Raw genomic sequence first — 23,806 nt, forward strand, 5'->3', positions numbered from 1 at the left:
TAATATACGTGGCTGACTGATAGCAATAGTATGAGAGGTACCCCTAATGCTTCAACACATAGTTTTGGTCTGACAACAAAACTGGTAGGCCTCTATCAGCCTCAGGATACTGTTTGTTTGCAAAATCAGAAATAAAGTTCACATTAAAAAGATAAGTGGGCAGGGGTTCTCTTGCATGAATTGCAGAAGATTGGAATTTGCAGCCTGTACCATGAACACCTGCCAAGCAGATGGGCATTCTGTACAGCAGCATGAATAACCAATCCTATTCCCACCCATAGCCTGACATAGCTCGCTTGGGGAAGGTTAGAGAGAAATTATGAATATCCGCATGAAACATTCTCTGAATTCCCCGATTCTCACTTAGCAACGTGACTAACTCAGGACACCGCACAGACGCTGCGCTTTGTCTTTGTTAGGGGATCAACAACCATCCAAAGGCAGTGGACAAGTGGTGATTTTATCTGAACTCCGAGCACCCGAGAGATGTGGCTGGTTCATCTTCAAGATTTGGCAGGGGACCCTGATATAAAGAACTTATGGTCCCTGGCAGCTAATTTATATTCCAGGCTCTCTTACAGTAACATAACAAGAGTTATCCACACAGACCTCCTGAAAGCCCCAGGCAAAATAATGCCACTACTCACTAGCAAAGCTGTACAGGCTGGCAAGTAGATAAAAAACGAGTCCTAATCCGTCAGAAAAGTTCTCCTTGGCTCCTATGTATAGTCTGAGGGAAAATCTGTCATATATAAAGCATCGACTGGGGACACAACCATCTTGAGAAAACACCTGTTAAAACTACTGAGTGGAAAGTCACAAAGAAGTGGTGAGTTCTCCAGCCACAGTGATCTGCATACTTTTAATTGAACTCTGGCACATACACGTGGATATTTTACGTTTAGCCCATTGATAACTGGAACCAAGTTTTCTGGGGACTGAACTCCCACTGTTGGTTTGAGTCAGATAACGTGGCACACGATCAAAACGAGCCAGTATAAGATTTTCAAAGCTTCTCAGCGTCCAGCATGTTAAATCTGTTTTGAAAAACATGAGGTTTGGTTTTGGCACCACGATAAGAACTGAGCTCCCTGAAACTGTGGCCCAAAATGTATTAGTAATTAGGGTATATATGCTCCAAACTGTAAGTTATAATCAGCTGCACCTGTCTCAGAATCACGAGGGATCCCAAGAAGCACCAGCACACCCTGAGACCTATGAGACAGAGGGAGAGATTATTTAATAGAGCTGCATCTTCAGACTCACCTGATGTCCCACAGTTTTCTTATGCTCCTTGCTGGCTTGACCTGGCCTGGCCTTGGCTGGTTTTACAGCTGTTCGAGACAAAGGCACGCGCCCTGAAGGGGTTGCTGACGTGGGACTGAGGACCTTCTCCTCATCCTGGAATAACTCCGGTAGCAGCTTGAACTGAGAAAACAGCAGAAAAATACAGAGGGTAGGAGTCCAGCAAGTGATTGCACCTGTTTGTGTTTAAGATCGGTAGAATCCAGGGCGATTGTAAGTGTGGGCGATTTTTTAACTCCACATGGGAAAAATGCAAAAAAGCATTCAAGGTAGTAGTATAGTGAGTGGGCCATGATTTAATACTAAAAGTTTTGTGGGTTTGATCAGTGAGTCTCCTTCCAAAGATAAAATTCTGATTTGAGTGGTTTTTTCCTAGAGCCAGCAATAGCTTCCAAGTGAAACTGTTAGATACTGGCAGCAGTTTCATAAGTACCAATTGAAATCATATACGGCTGCTTTGACCTGAGAAGGAAACAACAGGGTCCTCTCATGTTCCAGTGGTGCATCAGACTCCTCTGTGGTTGAGAAATATATAGGACACATAATAACCCAGCAGGCCACAAAGAATATTCCTTCTTTATCGCTCTAAATTGAAATAATCGACTTAAAAGAAGGAACCATCAACTAAAAAAAGCCATTAGCCAAATTTATCTGACTGAAGATCTACTCTCAGGCCAGTGGGAGCAGGGGAAAAACCTGAAACATCTTTCCAAATATCACTCAGGGCTTCCGCTTCCCTTTCGCTAATGGCTACACAATACATCCATATATAGTAGCTGCTCTGAAGTAACTTATAACTAAAAATAACACCATCAAGTCTTTCTACTGACAACTATAGCACTTCAGAAGCGTTATAAGAGTAAGAAAATCTGAACTTCTCTACCTGTCAATGAATAATCTTTTATCTAGCATCTGTGCATTTTCTCCCAAGAGATAGGAGCACTCAATTTGCAGTGCTAGAAAGTGCTTGGGCTAAGTACAACCTAAAAAAATAAAAAAATTGGTTTTGCCTTATAAAACTTGGTGAGCATGCACGATACCCAATGAAACATGCTGCGCAACAAAATGGTACGTGTGCTCTGTGGTTGTGCCAGATGGGCTAGCAGAAGGCATCAAACGTTCCTCGGTAGCATCCAGCACAGCACTCCAGCATAATATAATGACTACGAATGCTAAGAAGGTATCCTGAATTCCTGGACTAAAAAAGGAGTACCACAGCTTAGCTTTATCTCACCTGAGTCTGCCAGATTAGGAGCACGATCACCTTAGATTACCTCTGTAGCTGGTGGAAGAATGACATTTCCAGAGGGTGAATTAGCCCGTCTCCTTCCACTGACTCAACAAAGAGTTCAGGATGAGTGGGCCACCGCCACCTCATTCAGCTGCCCGCGGTCAGATGGAGTGAGTCGGTATGCACAGGCACCCGAGCTACAGAGCCAAGTCTTTTCATCCCGTACAGAAACTTATTTGAAGGCAATGTGCTTTGTCTGAAACTCCTGATGCTCTCACACACTGGTGGGGGGTGGGGTGGGGGGAGGCTGGGAAGGGGGTCCCCAGTGTCTGGATTGCAGATGGATGAGCTCCGATAAGCTATCGGTACGTAAGTCTCGTCCCCTTTTTCCAACCCAGGAAAATCTGCCTGTAAAAATGAGCAAGTGCATTTCAAAGGTGCCATTTTCATGGATGCTGCCGCAGTTACTGCACGCAGAAGGAAGGAGCAGTGCATGGCCACCTGCAGCAGAGGTCAACAACAGGAGAGCACTGCTGAGATGATCCACACTGTGGGGACGTTCATGCTTTCATTTGGGTTTGGGTTTTAGTATCTTATCAGTTTTCTTGATTTTGCAGAACACTAGAAGTGTTCAAAGAGAGGGAAAACACTGATCAAAGGGCAGATAATTCACATAGTAGAAAACAAGCATGCAAGCATTTTTTTCCCTGTAATTTTTTCAGACGACTTAACAGACATGCTGCTAACAATCCTACAGATCATTTCTTTCAATACGGAGCCACAACAGAAGATTTTTAACAACATGCCAGTAGCAAGCATAAAAGCTGAGGACTGTTGTCCTCATGACACATGCATGGAAACTGAACTAGTTCAAAGAGGTCCCGTGGGTGGATTTACAGAGAAGGCCAAAATAAATAGCTAAACACTACCGCGCCTGCCACGAGCAGTGTGTGTCATGCACTTTGGAGAGCAAAGCAGCAGTCGAGCTGTTTGTGAGAGTGGGCACGGGCAGGATGACAGATGATGCATTCAATTTAGAGTTACCTTCTGTTGAACGTGCGCAGAAAACCGACAACAACAAAAAAAATAAAAATCAGAAATGCAATCCCACTACAATTACTAATAAAGAGGGCCTGCTGAAAAATAAAATTGAAATAGTTCTCTTTTGAAAATCTATTTTCTTCACAGTTGGAGCTGTTTGGTTTTTTTTTTTTTTTAAAAAAAACACTGGTTTTGGTAAAATTTACCGTTGGGGAAAATCACGTTGCCTCTTAGTGTTTAAGACTGAATCGACTCAACGTACTGAGCCTGCCCCAAGCTGTTGTTGTGCTCTCGGGGCAGCTGTGTCCCCATCGTCCCGTACTCACTGGACTACATCCCTTGGAGCACCCCTGCACCCGGGCCCTGCGCAGCGCGCGGCCACGCTCTGTCCCTGCCACCCCCCCGGGATGCCACCTGCCTCCCACACACACAGCCCCTGACTTCACCCAAACCACTCCAACGCTCCTCTCAGCAGCAAGTCTGCTGTGGCTTTTCATTATGCTACACATTTTAATCATTTAGCTTCATATATCTGCTCAGAATAGAAACAGAAGAGAAAAATGTTGGTTTTCCTGATAGAATAGCATAATTTTAAATAGCCTGTCCTTGATACCCAGCTTCCTGGTCCATTAGAGCTAGCAAATTCCCAACAGCCATCACAGTGCAATGTCAAGTTAATTGCCTTTACATTTCTGAAGAGCACAGCTAGCATTTTTGCCATTAAAAAAAGCAGACGATGCCACTGAAGGCCTGTTCTATAATATTCCTTCATGCGGTATCTTTCAATTCAGATGTTACCTTTCTTTCATAGTTAAAAGAAGGCAAGCCTCCATAAATTCTGGTTTGTGTCCTTAGGGTCTATACATTTCATTCCTCTCTCATTTTGCTTCTGGAACAGAACTTGTTTCTCCTCCAGAAATTTTGCGCTCAATTGTCAGGCCATAAACAAGGAGCTTCTGTTTTCAGACTACAAAATTAAGGGCTTAACTGTTAAGCCTTCTTATACTGCTATAGCATATTAGAAGTCCTTGATGCCTTTACAGAAAATACAGCAAAATTTTGCGAAAAGTAAAAAAAAAAAACAAAAACCACCACCATCCCCCCTCCCCTCAAACCAAAAAAAAACCCCAAACATTCAAATCAGTGGCTAAATATGGACTGATCTTACATGGAGTAAAATTAGGCTACAGGACTTTCTAAATTCATACAGAAAGCCAAGTAAAACACAAACTATGTTCAGTTTCAGTTGATCTAAGGGAGAAATACTTCCTAGGTTTATATGAAATTTTATATGATCCTTAATTCAAGGATTTATAACTGCAAAAGAAGAAGGAAAAAACCATCCTTATACTAACCTTACTTGATTTTAGGACCTTAATTTGTTCTTCATAAACGGTATCTTTATTCTTTTCCAAAAAGCCTTCACATTGATATTCCACCTGAAAACCATAATTTTACAAAAAAGTAAGTATTAGAAGTATTTAATAAGAATATTTTGCATAGAATTCACCAGCTGTAACATTCACATTTGAAACGGATAATTCTTGTGGATGTTGAAAATATCAGCTCCCAGGTGCATCTTTGTTAAATATAGATTTTCCCCAGAGAGTGCTTTCCAGTAAAAGGTAAAACATTAAAACATACAGAGATGAATAGTATTATGGCTTTATATCAGACATATTTCATTGCTGAGAGATGCCTGTGGTAAGACAGCATGACTGAATGGTTACCGTAAAGGTGAAGAATCAAAGTACATGTTGAGCGCCTCCTTCACTGAAGTTATCAGGGCTGGAAAACTGCGTGCAATCCAGATGCAACTGAGAACAAAGTACCTCACCTCATTAGCTGAGAGGCAGTAAGTAGATCTGCCAGCAGCTTATTATGAAAATGCCTCATTTGTACTCAGAAAGACTATTTTTACCAGAAGCAATAAAAAGTCTGAACGTTGTGACAATACATAACAATCCTCTATCACTGGGCCACGGAGTCTCCTGGACCAAAGAACCTAGTATTTATTTCACTGTCCACATTCAAGGCTGAACAAAACCCCAAAACTATGGTCAAAAGTCTACACCGTAGAATCCGATATTAAGTAATGTGAGTAGCCTAACTCTCATGAAGTGTCTCATGCTACCTCTTCAATCTCGTATCAGCAGAAGCGCAGACTATAAAATTCATGAGCAAACCCTTATAGCCGTTTTATTCTTTCAGAGCAGAGAGACTGAAAGCCATCAGCAGCCCCTCTTTCAATACAGCCACTTATCGGCCCTTTACACAACGGCACCATACCCCAAGCTGCAAAACATTTCAAAAAATTCCTTGGTGGGAAGAAGGCCGAGGATGTCCCCAAGGTCCACGCACAGCTGAAAGCCCACTCCGAACATCCCCTCGGGTACCAGGGATGCCCTTACTGCGGGAGACAGGGCCACGAGAGGGCAGCAGAATCTCTGCCTTCTCCCACACCAAGGCACAGGGGTTACTAACCTGCCAGCTACAGCTTTATTTTTGCCTCCAAGGTGTCTGCGTGCACCCACGTAAGCACACAGGAAAACACAAAATTCCTAGCACGGGCAGCGCATCAGAGCTTAGAGCTTTGCCAATACCTGCTTGAAGCTACTTTTAGCTTTCCTTGGCCCTCACTGCTAAGACCAGGCACTGGAAAGCCTTGTTTTCAAATATCAAAGGTGAGCGTAATGAGCAGTATATGAAATATTAATTAAATCATTCCTGTTCTCTCATCCACCAAATAAAACAGAACTCATGAATCTAAACAGTTACAGAGACATTCCTGCTGCTTTCATTAAGGTAACACTAGACGCAACAAGAACAGGACCCCTCTGCTACGCATAAATTCAAGATCCTGGGAGAAATCAAGTGGAGCCAAATAAACGCCTCCGATCCTCTGTGTCAGCATGTACAGACCTGCTGATAAGAATCCCAGAGCTCCTCCAAACTTTTTTTGACAAAGCTGACAATATTCTGACAATATTTGTTTAATAGGACAAGTACCTTAAAATTACTTTAAAATAATTTTAATTTTCTTTTAAGCCGAGGAGTTGCTCAGTGTGATGATGCATTGTGGGAGCTGAAGAACGCGTGTGCTCCACTGAGATACCCCTCGTCCGGCTTCCTAGAAACAGCCGTTCAGTGACCCTCAGAGGCGAGGGTGGGAGCAGCATTTACTGCCCCAGCGATGAGAACAAGGGTGTGTTACCCTCTTTCCTCTTGGCACATTAAGATGGCAGCAAAACCAACATCACTTCGTTGCTGCTCTTTAGCTAGAACTACAGTGAGATACACGACTTTCTATTTTGTGTATTTCTATAGCGTAACTGGAATCGATACAATTACGCTGTGACTTGCAAAGACACTACAAGTTGTCATGTTCTGAAAAAGGCTGCTTAGTGGTTACAGCATGTGACGGGAAGTCAGGAGTTCTTGTTTGTGTTCCTGGCTCTGCACAGCTGCCAGGTCAACTTTCTTCTCCTGGCCGCCGTTCAGGCAGACACACACTTTGCAAGAAGCGGAGCAGAGCCAGGGATGCCGCTGCCCGGTCGCGGCCAGCCAACAGCCGCCCACCCCAGCATCCCCTCCCATGCACATGCTCAGCAACACCAGCTGCGGAGGAAAAGTCCTTACCTTGTCAGCAAAGTGCTTGATGATAAAAGCCTTATTTGACAAACGTGGTTTTTCAAAGAGGGCACATTTATTCAAATGCGTATTGTACAGCTTTTGGGCCCAAGTGTCATCCGAGCCTTTTGGCATCTACAGAAGAGAACACACAGCCATTTAAAATGTCCTGAAAACTTTTCAGTAGCAAAAGAAAATAAGACGATGGGGGACAACACTTTGTGGTTTGTTTTCAAACTCCAACTCCTCCGATTTCCAGCACTGCCAGAAGCTCAGAAGCCAGTAACCACCTATGCAGTTGCCTTTCTAATGCTCCAGACTGGGCACCGGCCAGCAGCAGGAGTAGCTGCTCTGTGACACACACCACGCTAGTGACGCTTCCAGTGTCACACACCTGCAGGCAGGGATCCAAGAGGTACGTTATCTGACCCAGCATCATCTCAGCGGGTCAGAACTCATCCACCACCATTAGAGATTGCTTGTGATGCTTTGTGCTACCCAAGAACCCCAAGCTGGGTTTCCACTGAAGTAGACACCACGCGCCATCCCCTGTACACGGCTTGGCATAAATTAAACTAAGAGAAAAGGCAAAAGGTGAGACACCAAGCGAGAGGCAATTTGGAGAAATCTGACAGGACCAAAGACCACACTTGCTACACTTGGGAAAGAGAAAGTTGCCAGAGTCAAAACAAAGGTTGATCAGAGACCCAGAAACGGACACATGATGGAGAGGAAGGAAAAAAAGAGCACGACAAACTGTTTTTTCTCCTCCTGTAATTGCCAATTCTGTTTGTACGTTCTCCAAATCCTTTCAACAGCAGAGTGTCAAAATGATGGCTGTACGCAGTTGACTTTTCCCTGCGAGGCCCCAGAAGCAGGACGACTGATGACCTCTTTCTCTGCGAAAGCCCTTGAACACACACCTTGCACTCCTCATCCAACAGATCCAGAATTCCCATTTTGGCCTCTATGAGGTTGATGCATGGCTGATTGTCGTAGAAATCAATCAAGGTCCATGGTATTTGTTCCTTCATATATTCTTCTTGTTCCAGCTTAAAGACATGCTACGGGGCAAAAAGAAAACAGTTTTCTGAGAAACGAAATGCAGAATAAATACCTCGAACTCTCACTTGAATTCCTCTTGGCACATTAATCCAGGCTGTCAAGTGACACACTAGTTCAACTGAATAAACCCTTTAACAAGTAAGTATATGAAAAATAAATTAACCTTTTTTCCTGGCCTAAAAACAACAGACTAAATTACAGCGCTCATCCATATTCTCTGCAAATAAGGTCTATTTTTTCCTATCTTTCTACTATATTGCCCCACAATTACTTTAAGCTCTTTTCTCTTATAAAAAGATCAACACAAAACCCAGAAAAAGCCTCAAGTGCAAGAACAGCAACTTATAAAGTGGGATGTGCCATGCATTTATGATTTTTATGTTACGAATACTGCTCTATTTCAAGTAAAATTTCACTATAAATACTTTTGCATTTCCTTGTAGAAGAACTGAGCTCCATTTTCTCTTAAATGGCTGCTGATTTTTTTTCCTAAGATGACGCATTGCATTAAAATACACTCTTCAGCAAAAACCAGCACGAATGACTCCAGGAGTATTAGCACCAGAAATCTTTGAAGCAAAATTTTGTGGGACATTTATCTGGTACGAAGATCAATAACAATGCAGTTGCATATTTATTCAAAATTATTATCACAAAAAAACCTGCACAGCTTTAATGAAATGTGCAGAGGAGATGAATTAAAACTTCAGGGGGGAAAAAAAGTAAGATATTAAACAGGCACACTGTGGTCTTAATAGCACAAGCGCTCTTTTTAAAAACAGAAGGACTGCTGACTACAGTTATTTTAAATGACGCTTTATCTCCCATTTTAATTTTAATGCACACTAGCGGCTCTGGCAGGCAGAACTGAACTGGGAGCATCCCTAACGAGCAGCAAGGGTCAGGGGGGCCACCACAAACCCCTGGGCCGGTCTCAGCTCCCCCCAAGCTCCGTGCCCAAGCCCACAAATGCCTTGCAGCTCTCTGCCATGCAACCACCAGGCAGCAGAACACTGCCCTGACAAAGCGCTTTATCCCTTTTTATTTCATTAGCTTAACGCCATCCTTCCCAATGTCTAATCTAAACCTACCCTGCTCTAGTTTAAAGCCATTGCCCCTTGTCCTATTGCTACATGCCCTTGCAAACAGCCGTTCCCCATCTTTCCTGTAGCCCCTTCAGGTACTGTAAGGCCGCTATAAGGTCTCCCTGGAGCCTTCTCTTCCCCAGGCTGAACAACCCCAGCTCTCTCAGCCTGTCCTCATAAGAGGAGCGCTTACAGCAACAGCACGAGAGGGAAGGGAACATGGGGACGGTGATCTCTACTAAAGAAGCAAACCCTTACAATTCTTACAGCATCTAGATTTTTGCTGCAGAGCTGTGAAAACTCCAAGATACCTCACGCTCAGCAGTTCTGACATCCCGCTTACGCAGCTGAAGCCAGCCATGGCACTACCAGCGCAGAGAGGGCATGCCGGGGCTGGAAAGCCCAGCTCCCCGGCTCCAGCACCCCCGACTCCCTGACACCCACCCCTGCCCCTGGGATGAACAAGGGCACGGGGGTGTCCGTTCCTGTGAGCAGACCCTGCCACAGAGGCACGCTCCTGAAGAGAGCTCACAGCTACTGCCCTACTGCAGCACAGCCTAGCAACGGACCTGGCATAAATAACTCGCCTCATCATTATGCAGGTAAGATATGTAATTACAAACGTCACTAAGGCTGAGGGGGGAGAGAGAGAGAGAGAATCGTGATCTCTCTGGAGGAGGCGCCTCTTGCTGTACGTCAGTCACCAACTCGAGGATGCGGCTGAAAACCCTCAAAAAATAACGCCGTGAGAGGAAGCGCGGGTGGCAGATTTCCAGCAGCAAAGCCCTGCTCTCTGCTGCCGGCACACAGGCTCTCGCCAGAGGTTACGGAGGCACAGCTAACTCCAACTTCACCCACACGGTGCTCTCGTTGACAGGCAATCTCGGGGTCTTAATTGCCAGGCACTGCTTCTGTCTTATAATTGTTACTGTGATCGGAATTTCAAATAGTCCCAGAGCAGCAGTTAGTCATAAAATCCATTTCTAGGAGATAGTCGATCTTTCCCCATCCCCCAAAGCCTACGGCCAGGACAGCTGGTTAATAGACTGAAGGAATTCACCGTAACCACTGGGGACCCAATTAGCAGAATGGACTTGGGCGAGGGGAAAGGGAAGAGGAAATGCCAGTCATTTCCTACTTACCATATTGAACTGCTGCTGCAGTTTTTCGTTGGCATAATTGATACAGAACTGTTCAAAGCTGTTGATTTCGAATGTCTCAAATCTAAAACATGCAGATACTCAAAATTACTAGTGCACTGAGAAAAAACAGACGAAATGACCCCATAATTTTAAATTCCCTCCCTCCAGTCAAATCAATTGCATTATTCCGTTTGTGCATTATTGCACAAACAACCACAATCAAGCAACAAAGCACACAGGGAAATGGCAAATTGCAGTACACGGGCAATTCCCTCTTTAGGCAGGGATGAGGAACACAGGGAAGCAGGTGTTCACAGACAGCATCTTTAGTTATCCTTGTCCTCTCTAGAAGTACCACCCTGGAGAAACCACGAGATGACAACTGCCTTGTAACTTTCCCCAACACAATACATAAAGGAACTACCAACAGCAAAAATCTGAAATCCCACTATAAATGTCAAACCTGAAAGTCAAGACAAAGATCTTACATAGCATGTCAAAACTAAACACCTACTTCCTTCAGGTGGAATAAGCAGCTGCTAAGGGTTTGGGGCTTTTTTGCGCAATCCCTGCAGCGTTACCTGATAAAGACAAAGATGCTTTGCAGTAAGATAATTATGTAAGAGGTGACATATCTCTGACAAAAAGACTCACCCATAGATGTCCAACACTCCAATGAAGGAATGCTGTTTTACAGTAGCGTGAAGGGCTTTGTTCACGTGATCTACAATCCAGTTGAAGAGATTAGCATAGATATGTTTGGCAAGTGCATCTCTGGCATTGATGGCGTGAAGTTTAGAAATTGGCTTGATGTAGGTTTCGGTGGCAGTTGCGAGCTTCCTATGGCAAAGCCAGTGGGCCATCTCTTCGTACTCCACACCCATGAGGTCGCAGAAGATGGTGAGGGGTTCATGCTTGGGCTAATAAAAACGATCTCATTAGGTCTTGAAACAGTATTACCCATAGCACGCATGCAATCAGAAGAACTGCCTGCCTGCAGCGATCCAACAGTAAGCAACAACAGCAGCTTCCTCGGCTCTTCCTTCTTCAAAACGTAGCGAGTTCCCTACCCACTTATCACATCCACATCGCTGATGTAAATTAGTGAATCGCAGTTTCCCCAAAGGCATTTTACCATACCCGTGTTCACCAAAAAGCCCCACACAGGCAACCTGCAACCTTCGCAAAAACAAATCACCTAGTTTCCCAGGGATGGACTTGGCATTTTGAATTCTTATAAATAACCGTCTCAGTTTTGAGCGAAGAAGCTAGAGAAATGGAGAGGACAGGATGCCAGCTGTGTGCTGGGGCAGAATAACTGCAGCTCCTGCGTGGTGCTCTTGTCTGCTCATGGCAGGGACTGACGGGCAATGGGGCATTGCAGGCCATGCCAAAAACGAGAAGAAAGAAGCGTAGAAGGGCTTTAGTGCTCTGGTCTCAGTATTTAACACAGTGTTTTCTCAGTGAATTCTGGAGACAAACATTAAGACACTGGAGCACCCACATGATATTCTCTAACTCTCAAATTGGACCGTACAAGTGAAAAAACTGACCTTTGTTTTAGCGGGTAAAATCAGCTAGCAAGGCTTGCGCACTGAGATGGGTATATAAGATTTCTGCATGAAAAAAATCCGTGCAGTGCGTTTACCACTCACTGAGTTAAGATACTACACCTCGTGACTAACAAGCAAACTGATGGCTAGAAATCAAGGAGGACAGACAGGTCTTTCTTCCTAAGGAACTCCCGTAACACTACTTCCTCATCACGTTCACTTTGCACCTGGTGGCTCAACAGCAGGCTGACAAGCAGTGTCTTGACAAGGACAGATTACGGGGACTGTTACTACATGCGCCGTAGCTTCAGGGTACATCAGCTTTATCTTTCTATTTCCACGTCCTTCTGACTTCTCTGGCGTTTCCTCCAGTCCTTACAGCACACAGGTCCCATGGCAGTGCTGTTACACCTCCAAAATCCAGTTAACTGAGCATGTCTTCTTTCAGTTTAGCCACACCCCTCCAACTGGCTCAGAAGATAATAATAAAGTAATAATAATAATGTGCACTGCACAAAAGTGTGCCACATTAGGGTCACTCAAGCTGACATTAAACGAACTGATTCATCCACACGGCACCTTCGCTGAGCTCCCTGAAGCGCCACCACTGCATCACGGCACCGGCGCCTCCCGGGCAGACCAGTCTGCACGGCGACAGGGCTCCGCAATGGCACGGCTACTGTCAGAGGACAGCGCGGCTCAGTTAGCAGATGCCATTGAGCAGACATTCACCGCTGCCTGCTAGATGTTTACCATGTCAGGATAGGATTGCACAGGAATGTGCAGCTTTGTCCTAGCTCATTCAGTGGGATTCCTGCGCTGGAGATACCCATTACAGCACAGCCTAGCCCATCATGTCCTGGGGCTCATCAGCTTTCTACCCGTGACCATTAAATGACGCTTTCTTTGTAGTGAAAATCTTTTCAGGACACACCAAAGAGCCAGACTATCGCTGTGGTTTCACAGCAGCTATCCTCTAGATCCCCCGGACAGGTGATGGTGTCAGACCAGGCACACTGATCATCGGTGGCCCGATGAAGGACCTGTTGTCTCAGCTCCAGAAACTGCTACTGCAGATCCTTGAGAAAGCGACCGATAGTAAAATGAGAAAATAACCCTGCAACTGTTGCTAGTATTTGAAGAGAGAGACAGATGAAGACTGTGTAGTCCAGCAGCAGACATTCCAGGAAAGGCAAAAAGTTGAATCTGGTCACTTGTGTATCGAAGGAACAGAATAGTGACGAACCAGATCTTTTTAGTTTCTCACCTCCAGAATACAGACTTCCTCACTGAATGAGGAGTTTCTTTTCAGCTCAGACTACGCAGTCCTCATCGCTGACCTCCACAAAGGTAAAAAAGGACGGATGAAACCACGAAACCTAGATGAGTCACACAAATCATACCTGTATATCCTATTCTCATGTCTAGACATCCCAGGGGACTTTGTGAAGCATTTGCTTTGCAGTTATTGAGGCCATTTTGGCATTTAACATTAAAAAAACCAACATCCTGCAAAGCATTTACTGTGGGCAGGGAATGTATTCATGTAGGAATATAGAGATCTAGACCCCTGTCCAGGACTTCAAAGCTAGCCTGCCTGGTAGACTTTTCTAGGACAGATCAATTAGAGCTTTGAAATGAAATTAAGGCAACCACCATTATAATACAGAGAGTACCGTCTAAAGCCTCTAAACTGAGAAGAGCTGAATCCATCTGCAAGGAGAAGTGTGAAAATGTTAAGAAACTAGAAGCAAACACATTGCTTGCGTTTTTCTATTTGTTACTCTTTTTCAGAAGAGGTCCCCACAAACAAGCAGAACTGTCAGAGTAGAAACCATGCTCTTCAGCTCATCTACCACTCACAGGAATAGTGCAGCTGTCGGAATCCCGAGACGCGAACTCCACGTTGCCCAAGTGAAGGATGCCAGCAAGGATTCGAAAAATTCCCATCTGGTAGGTATCACTAATCCCTGAAAAATTATGAATAAAACGTTTTGAATGGAGAGAGAAATAAAGAACCACAAGCTGCAGCTGATGAAAAACTTTATTAGAAAGAGAAAAACAGTGACCGCTGTGTGGTTTTTCTCAGACTATGGCATTTGACAGTACTGCTTAGCTCCACCTCTATTAAAAACATATTAAAACCAGATGCAAAAAAAAGATTTCATTAAAATGAACTATTTAATTTGCTGTTGCAAAGTGTTTTGTCAGTGACCTCTAACACTGTATATGCTACACGAAGGGACTCCACCATTTATGCTCATATAACGCATCCTCCTCCTACACTAGATACATGGTTCCACTGCAATTTAAATACCTTCTTAATGCAACAGAAGTATCTCAGTCACAAACGTTATCAAACTCTCCTGTTTTTAAACACAACCGAGTAAGAAGAGAATATACACAAACAACGTAGAAAACACTTGCTAGTCTACCAGATTTAGGATATGACTGTGTTTTATAAATTACCTAGCAAAGTGCAGGCCTGCCTGGTGTTTTCCATTTCCTTAGCATCATTGACACCATCGATCACAGGGCTTCCACCTTGCTTCGTATAGTGAAAGTAATTTGCATTCCCTGTAAGAGAAAAAACAAATCTTTTACACACACCGATGCCGAAATTCACGGCACATCTGTAAAGCTGTGTAATGATTAAGTTGCTCTTTGGCAGAATCCAGGATTTGAAAGATGTCAGTGTATTTTTGCCTTCTGGCTCATAGGACCCACTTATTCTGGAGAATAATTTTTGCAAGATTTAACAGTGCGAGTAAGTATTCTTAAGTTACCTGGTTCCTACAATAGGGCCTCAAGCATGTTCTCTACCTAACCTTGGTTCAGGCTTCCACACCTGTGGAACAAGCACTTTGGCAGCAATTATTCTCCAAGTCTGAGCCAACCACTCAAGCGGCAGGTGCAGAGTTGACAGCAGCAGCGCTTTGGAATTACCGCATCAGGATATTTAAAAAATTCTACTTTGCTTATTTTCTTCTCGTTTCTAATTTATGGTCTGGTTTAGTCTGATGAGTATCTCTGATCCGTTCTGGCTGAGAAGTCGTGGTCGGAGGACTGATAGCTTCATACCAGTCTGGGGACAGCACTGGGCTTCAGTGGGAGAGCGGCAGCTCCCCTGGGTACTGTGTAAATTCCTGCGGTTTCGGTGGCCACGCTTCCAGCTGCGGTAACAGACTCCTCTTCTTCTGATCTGCTAAGGTTTCAAGAATGCTGAAAAGAGGAGTCTGCTAAATGGCTTCTTTAGTTATAATTACATCAGTTCCTTTCTTTCCTGTGTCAGCAGATGCGAATCCTAAATGTGCCAGGATGGCGCAGAGGAGCAGAGAAACGCTTCAAAACCAGAACGATATTTCAGAAATCGGCACCGACAGGTTGTGCGGTTTTCCCACGATGAAGCTAACTTTTAAAAATATACAAGAAGCACTGAAATTTATACTGAATTTTAAAAATGATGAGGTGATTGCCTGTCCCAAGGTCATCATAATGCCTTTCTTCTACCAAGCACCAGTTCCTGCTAAATGAGAAACCTTTCCTTTATCAACATTTTAATTTGCAAGATGAAAAATTTCACTTATCAGTTTTGCGATCACCAAGTTAGCAGAGATGGTAAAGTTGGTAACAGCCCAAGTGAAAGTATGCAGATGCAAAATAAGCTTTTCAGGTGTTTATACCAGAAATGGTGAAGTTCTCTAGTAGCTGGAGCCATGCAAAAAAGGTTTTAAAGGACCAAGAGAAGAGAACTTCACCCTCACCACTGGAAAGCTACTCTGGAATCCAGGACATAAGTTGTCCTAGTGACCACAACTGCAGTGTATTAGAGCACGCCAAACAAACAAATCTGTTACTTTCGTTTCAGCTAAAACCCACAAAATCCAAGATCTGCAATTTTAGTTATTTTCAATATATTTTAGTATTTGAGGGCTTAAAAGTTAGAATGCAAAAGCCGGCAATTCTTCTTTTGGTTCTATGGCTCAAAAAGCTCCGAGATGCTGCTTTGTACCTCCACTCGCGCAACAGAACGAAAGTCAATTTCATACCTAATCGTAGAGTTTTAAACTCAGGTAATGCTGCAGAGGCACATAGTTGGTAAAAGATGTGGTAGTTTCTCTCCTCTTCTGCCTTTAAAAAGAAAGGAATTGATTATTTTTCATAACTTGACAAGTGCTAGAAACATCCATGAGTAGAAAAGAACTACTATGTTTCATGCTTTCCCTAGCATTACATAAAGAGCATAGAAGCCCCACGGAAAAAGGAAAGATAAATCAGCATCTATCATTTCCTTCTTGATTAATGTAATCCATTTTCAACAGCAAGAAGCATGTAGACATTTTCACTTCAAAAAAACGTACGATTTCACTTTTCAGAACTGTGGATTACTATTAAATATAGATCAGGATTCTATGGGTGGGTGAAATGATCATACTTAAAAGCTTTTCATTTTCCAAAAATAACTAATACCATTCGCCTCAGCATTTATAGTAAGCTGGTGAAGGGAGTATCTTTCTTGCCAAGGCAAAGCTGGAATTTTAAAATGAAGGACAAACACAGGGCAGAAGGTTATGAGTCATGACCGACACCATAATTCTGAACTTAAGTGCTCTAAATTTCATAATTTCAAAACAATAACAATAAAAAAAAAAAACCCAAACAGAAAAGGACTCACAGCTAAACCATGTGCAAGAAGTCTCTCTTATTTTTCAAACACACCGCAGTATGTCATGTAACACTCCTACACAATGCAAACTGCAATTATTTGCTTTATACCTTTAGGCAGCCAGTCAAGGCTCAGTCCATTTTTACCGAGCTCTAGACTACAAGGCAGGCAAAGATGCAGAGGAAGTGTGGGAGACAAAAAGGTTGCAGATCGGTTCAAGTGTGAAATATCAAAATGAAGAGAGTTCAAGAAGGATAAAATTATATATTCTCCTTTGCCTAAATAATGGCAATTAAGAGTCATCTGTAATTACTGCGATAGCAGTGGGTTTTAACGAGAGTGAACGTGAGCTAAGATGCCAGCTTTACAAACCACAACAGAGGGCTCTTCTTGAGCATGAGTGGTTTCTGCTAGGTTTTCAAGCCTTATTCTATAAAACTATGGTAAGTACAACTCATATCTAGCAGTGTACTGAAGGCATTTCATGTTTAAATACACAACCTTTCTAATACACATTTTACAACTACGGTTAATTCAAATAATAAAGGGCTGACTTGCTTTTCCTTCTCTCCCCACTCCCCACACATGCTATGTTACAAATATACAATTACAGCCATCTCTTAGGAGAGATACCTAATATCAGTAAATAATAGCATTTTGTTTTTTTCATGGTCACAGAAATATACAATAAGAAGATTGCACCAGTATTACCTGAAACACCACTCTTGATTTTTCCAAGAGGTAAGTTCTCATGTTAGCACCAATGATTCGATACCTCTTATCAAAACCAATTTCAATGTATTTCCCAAAGCGACTGCTGTTGTCATTCCTTGTAGTTTTGGCATTTCCAATAGACTGAAAAAAGGGAATATTGTAAAGGTTAAAGAGCTTTTAGAAATTATCAAATCTATTTAATCATCTCGTGGCTCCTAAACCACTTAACAATGTTCATTTTGTCCTGGTTTCAAAATAATCAAGACTTGAATAAAGAACGACCTCCGCCCGGTCAGCAAGTTAAAACAAAATATGGTTATTTCATTGACGTAAGATCTGGAGCTGATCTTCCTAGCAATAATTTCACTTCCACATAGTCCAATATTCCAGCTAAAAATCCTGTATTGCTCTCTGAAGTCTTTTAAAGGGAACTAAACAGTCTAGCTGAATGCTCACGTACACCCAGATTTCTTCTAAGGATTTAATAAAACTATAACAATGACTTCACACTGTATATATTCATACGTGTATGTGTACAGATACACGTAAAGTACTTGCAATCTCTGTAAGTCTACCTCTGATAAATCCATAGTGCAGCAAACAGCCCCTGTGCTCTGTCTGGCTAACACTTCATTATCATCATTATGCTATAAATCAGCCACACTTCCAAACTACTACTGCAAACATATCATTATAAAATATTTACTGTGTGCCTAAATATAATCTAAAAATTAACATGTACAGACTCATGTCATTTGTCTGAAACCGAATCCCTTCCATAGCAGCTTGGTCACTGACTCAGAGACAGCCTTCAATGCTGCCCTACCTTTCTCAGATTAATTCAATACAGCTCCATACTTAAATATTGTTTATTGCTTATTTCCTCTACAGTACGTGGTCTTGGAATGCCCAGGGCAAACGATGGCTGTGGTTCCTGAAGGGTCTGGGCGCCCCTCTGCCCTACCTCATTGGCGTCAGGATTCACCCCCGCGCCAGGCACCCCCCGGGTATATCAGAACTCGAGGCATGCAAACCACAACGTGCTGAACTTCAAAGAAAAGCATTTTCTCCTCTGAATGAGAACATATTTTGGACATCACATAGCAATTCACCTTCCAAAAAAAAAAAAAAAAAAAAATCCCGAATACATCTTGGCATCAAAAGGAATGGCATTTGGAGCAACTCAGATACAGCACGCTGCCTCTTGCCGTATGCCGCTGTGTGTCTGGTATCAAGTACCTAACTCTGGAGTGCACCGTAACTAAAGACCACAGCGTTCTATCTGTGTCCTAGCTCACTTCTATCTGTGTCCTAGCTCACGTAGCCACCCATAGGAACTCTGTGCTGAAACAAAACTTGGGAAAAAGAAATGTGAGCAAAGAGCAATGCTGAGCATCAGCATCCCAAATCTGTAACCAAGAGGCGGGTGCGTCGGTAAGGGCGAGCCGGGCACTGTGCGGGAAGCGGGATTAGACCTTCCAAAAGCCCACCCCAGCAGCAGCACGCACGCCTGAGCGAGCAGATGTCAACGCGGGCATCAGATGAACAGCTGCTGCAAAGGATGTAAGAACAAATCGCATCTCTGCAGTTCTAAGAAATACCAAATTCATTCAAACGGAATGTACTCAAACTGCGTTTCTTGTGTTTTAAAATTATTGCTACTGTGATGTGTTTTGTTGGTGGTGGTAGAAACATAATATCACAATATTTTCACAAACCAATGATTAATTTGAAAGGTATTACTTATGAAAACAGTTAAGAAAGTCTTTGGTATTGTAAGATTGCTTGCCAGAGGATATACTAAGCTGTAAAATTCGCACAGCTATATAGGGTAACAAAGCATGAGAGGCAGGAAATTACATATAAAGATGTGTTTTAAGACTTGACAATTTCTACATTTAAAAAAGGAAAAGTTTATAGTTAATGACTACAAAACTAATAATTCAAACAGTTGCTAGAAATGTACAGCGGTCACTTGATATTAGAGAGTGTTTAGTAGGCAAAGATGATGTGAAATTCTGACACTAATAATGGTAGCTCATAAAATCCTGATGTTTAAGTTGTCCAAATAGAAATTAAAAAATAAAATGACCTTCTGCTCCTAAGATTTTACAATCAACTTAGCAAATGAGGAGGTTCCTGTTTGTAAAAGGAATTACTCATTTTCTTCCTAATCTGCATGGGTTAATTTGTGTTTCTGCAGATTTCACAACACTCACTCTAAAACTTATTTAAAGTTTAAGTGTTTGAAGTTAAAAGGATAACTTTCATCCAACTATAACAATTTTTAAAGTAATTGAAATTTACATATACCTAGGTTCATGGAACTATTGCTATCCCTAGAAAATAAAAATAAAGCACCACTATCATTTTTTAGTGGGTAGGTATGGATGGAAAGTTCATTTCTAGTCTTCAATTTAAATTTTCTTGCTTTGGAAATTAAATCAGACAATTAGTGGTGAGCTGATGGCCACTGACTGGGAGGTGGGGTCCAAGGAGTGAGAGAGAAGGATGCTCGGCTTAGGCTTTGAGACCAAACAAAAGAAGTGGCGCAGGGAAACCTGCAGACAGCCTTGTATTTCACCCAGCGAACAAAGAGCGAATTGCAGACCTGTCCCGAAGGGTCTCACCATAGCTGTCACTCAGCAGCCAGGTGGTGAGGATGCAGCCGCCTGCCTGGCCCCAGGTGTCACCTCCGTGGTGCACAGGGGAAGGCAGCAGGGGCGTTGGGCACCCCCGGTCCTGTTAGCCATGCACCGCATCTCAAGGTGGCCAAGGATGGAACGACACCTACTGCAAACAGCAGTGAGGGGAGTACTCTGGGGTTAGCTCAAAATGGCAAAACTGCCGTCGCTCCCCAGGACGCAGGCTGCCCCCGCTGGGCAAGGCTGAGCTCCCCTGGCTTCCTCCCACAGCTGGACAGTTGGATCCCACGGCAGCGGAGCCCACCGCCCAGCACGGCACGGCCTGTTTTATCTCACAAAACAGTTTCAAACCACCACAGAGCACCACAAACCAGGCACAATTACCTTGTGACAGAACACACACAACTGTGATGCGGCAGCTACAGTCTGAGTAGCATGAACTCCTCGCGCCAGGAGGAAAGAAGGAATAAAATATAGTTCATTTTTAAAAATACCTGAGAAAGAATACAATGGCAGCATTTTGCATTTCACATTTCACTGCACACACTCCATTTACTCATGTCTGTCCACTAAGACTTCACACTATTGCATAAAGCTGCTAAACACCTACCAAGGCATCAGATGTCCTAAGCATTTTCTTAGGTTGTCCATAGGCACGCACATGTGCGTGCCTATGGACGGCACTACTTCTCTCAAGGAATTCCCCCAAGACTGCATTCTCTCTGGTGAATCATTTCTTAACATAGTTCCTCAACTTCAGCTACAACGTGAATCAACACAAAGCCAAAGACTCAAAAAACAATTCAGATGAGCCTAAGAAATGTTTTCTGCTTGGCCGTGACACTGGAATGACAGCATCTCCTGAGCTTCCTGGAGAAGAGAGATCCTGAAGCAGGAGGGAACTGCACGTGTTATCCCACAGCCTACTGCCAGCACCTACGCTCCCAAGCCAATGGCTTTGGGACTTGACTATGGTTAGTTCCACAAATTTCCAGAACTGAAACATCAGTCTGAGCTAATTATAGCAAAATTAGGTCTTCTCTCGTGTTTTTCCCCTCTGAAAGGAACTGTGTGCATCTCATGTAACTTCGCTTTCTCAGTCTATCTTCCATAATCACTTCTCCTAAAATTAAACATTTGCTTTACTCAACAACTCTCTTCACTTCAAAGTATAATCCACCTGCCCCCACTGTGTGATGTACATGTTCAGTAGGTAAGACCAGAAGTCTTAATACGCTTTGGAATCCTACACACAAAACCAGTGTTCTGCACTTGCATTTGGCCAGTGGTCTGGGAACCACCAGCGTTACAAAGCTGAATAGATTTAAAGCAGAATCCATATAAAAATTACTCTGTTATGTGAAATACATTAACAATACTGAAACATCACCTCCTGTCTTCTCTCAATCTTTCACAAGTACTACAAAAAATGATGCCTAAAGCACGTCCTGGTAAATGGATTAAAATCAAAATTTTAAAATATGTTTATTCTAGGTTCTTTGATCCTTAAAAAAGTATGGATTGCCCTCTCTATTGAATGCTTCTGTTAGCCCCAGAATAATAACTGCAGCTGGAGGGTGTGGGTTAGGGCTGTAGATCTCTTACCTCCATGATGGGGTTGGAGGCCAAGACTTTCTCCTCAACATTGGCTTCGCTGGCAGATCCACTGACCGTGGCAAAGTACCTCATGGCATACTTAGCAGAGACGGTCTTCCCGGCTCCAGACTCCCCACTGACAATGATTGACTGATTTCGCTCATCTCTGAAACACAAAGACATGTTAATTACCAGCTGTTCTCTCAAGGATGCTTATTTTTTGTGTCCCCAACTTGGCAACAACCCTTCCACCATAAATGTTAGCAACACAGCAATAATGTAAATGCACGTGGCAGGAACAAGGCTGTTTGTTAGTGAGCAAGCTGCCCAAACGGCTGATGGGACTGCCTGCGGCCAGGATGCTCAGCCGGGATGGATGTGGCCACCACAGCCAGCAGAGCTGCTCTAGAGAACCTGGCTACGGAAAGGTACCGGCTACCACTATCCACTACATGCTTCTGCAGCTACTTCTATCCACAGTCTCCGGTAAAGTGCTCCACTAAATTATCACTGCTCATTAGTAAAGATCATTAATGCCATCTTACAGATAGAGAAATCAACAGCGGAGCCGGCAACAGAAACCTTTTGTCCTTCTGATCTAATCATCAGCTTTTCCCAGCATTGTTCCGAATCTGAAAAATTCAAGCAGGGCTGTTCAGGACACAAATAGCATCTCTGGAGTGAAGATGATCCCTTTGCTGTGAAGCAATTTCTTCTTGTTTAAAAAAAAAAAAAAAAAGAAATCTCTATTTGCTACTAAAACAATTTTCCCTCATCTCAAAGAGGGGTCTATTCATAAAGCCCAACCGTATGACTAATAAACACACTACAAAATAACAAGGCTAGAAATTAGCATTTATATAGCCTGTATCTTTTAAAATAAAGACCATTCTTGCTTTATACAGCATTTTATATTTCCAAAGTAAAAGAAATTAAAATGAATGCTATCTCAAAATACTCCTATGAGCTGGGTGAGCTTAACTCTACCTTACGTACTGGAAAGCAGAGAAAGAAGGAATAAAATTTCACCCCAAAGCTTTACAGAACTGGGTCTGGAACACAGAAAGCATAGCCAAGCCCCAGACCAGGCTGCACTTACAGCACAGTAACTGTGAATGAAATTTTGGGCAGGCACGTGTTCAGGCAGCGCATACGCAGCCTGAGCAGCCTCCAAACGCCTGCTGAGGCCACCGGCAAAATGCTATGCAGCGGAAGCGAAGAAATATACATGGAAAAACTATTTGTGGTTTCTGTAGCCTAAAGGTCCTCCAGGAGATCTGGGGTTCTATTTCTGAGACGGTTAAAAAAAAAAGCGGCTGCTGAAATTATGAAGCTAAATTACAGATCACATCACTTGATTCTCTCAAGCTGTCTCCTACCTTCAAAAGCATCCCCAAGCCCCCAGAAACAGAGCACAACTCCAGCATCTACTTCACGCTGCACAAAGACGTCGGCTAAAGGAGCCTCTGGTACATCCCGCATCTCCGGGAGAGCCAAGGTGGGATTCGTTTAACCGAACAAAGGCATCGGCTGAAGCAGGTTTTCCACATTTCAGAAAAGGAAATTACTTTAAATGGCTGGGTGCCGATTTAAATTTAATAGGAAAGCTTAAGAAGATCGAAGCAACCTAATTTTATGTTCTCAACTTCTATTTAACACATGCGGTAGGTGCGAACGACTACAGCACAGTTCACACCTCTACATACACCAAGCCGTCCGTCTCAGCGCGAAAGCTGTGGGAGAGCCGAACTGTTCAGCTCGACACGGGGTTGTGCGCAGTCGGGGTTCCGCGGGCTGAACTGACAGAGATGCCAGCCTCGGCCACGGGAAAATTAAAACACCCAGCGATGAGACCTCTCCTTACGGTGGCCATCCAGCCTGCTGTGCACGCGCCTCTGGGAGGTCTAGGGTGCCTGGGGTGGCTTGTGGTAGCGATGAAGATTTCCAGCTGGGAAAGGAAGAAGAAATGCTCTCGCTTCTTCCCCATCCTCCCTGAGTCCAGCAGCAGTAGGAAGACAGACATGCATGGGGGACAGCCTGTAGCTCTGCACGTCAGGCGGTGGCATGAGTTATACGGATGCTCACAGTCAAAAAGAGCAGTGGAAGGACATGGTTTGTCCAACCGAATGCTTA

The 23,806-nt window shown here is 43.5% G+C and overlaps 1 protein-coding gene across 8 annotated transcripts in view; it reads right to left on the reverse strand.

The window, feature by feature from the left end:
• Positions 1–23,806, reverse strand: part of MYO5A (myosin VA) — a 105,005-nt gene that overhangs the window by 40,732 nt on the left and 40,467 nt on the right. For all 8 annotated transcript variants that reach the window (XM_054214457.1, XM_054214456.1, XM_054214453.1 and 5 more), the window contains exons 5-15: positions 21,683–21,839; positions 17,430–17,573; positions 16,102–16,183; positions 14,522–14,629; positions 13,916–14,022; positions 11,154–11,419; positions 10,500–10,581; positions 8,131–8,271; positions 7,217–7,342; positions 4,933–5,016; positions 1,267–1,428 (exon numbers count right to left, since the gene is read on the reverse strand). In XM_054214457.1, coding sequence (XP_054070432.1) covers positions 1,267–1,428; positions 4,933–5,016; positions 7,217–7,342; positions 8,131–8,271; positions 10,500–10,581; positions 11,154–11,419; positions 13,916–14,022; positions 14,522–14,629; positions 16,102–16,183; positions 17,430–17,573; positions 21,683–21,839 — 1,459 coding nt within the window. The remainder of the gene's footprint in view (positions 1–1,266; positions 1,429–4,932; positions 5,017–7,216; positions 7,343–8,130; positions 8,272–10,499; positions 10,582–11,153; positions 11,420–13,915; positions 14,023–14,521; positions 14,630–16,101; positions 16,184–17,429; positions 17,574–21,682; positions 21,840–23,806) is intronic.

The sequence above is a fragment of the Rissa tridactyla genome, chromosome 9, assembly GCF_028500815.1.
Source record: "Rissa tridactyla isolate bRisTri1 chromosome 9, bRisTri1.patW.cur.20221130, whole genome shotgun sequence".
Lineage (NCBI taxonomy): Eukaryota > Metazoa > Chordata > Aves > Charadriiformes > Laridae > Rissa > Rissa tridactyla.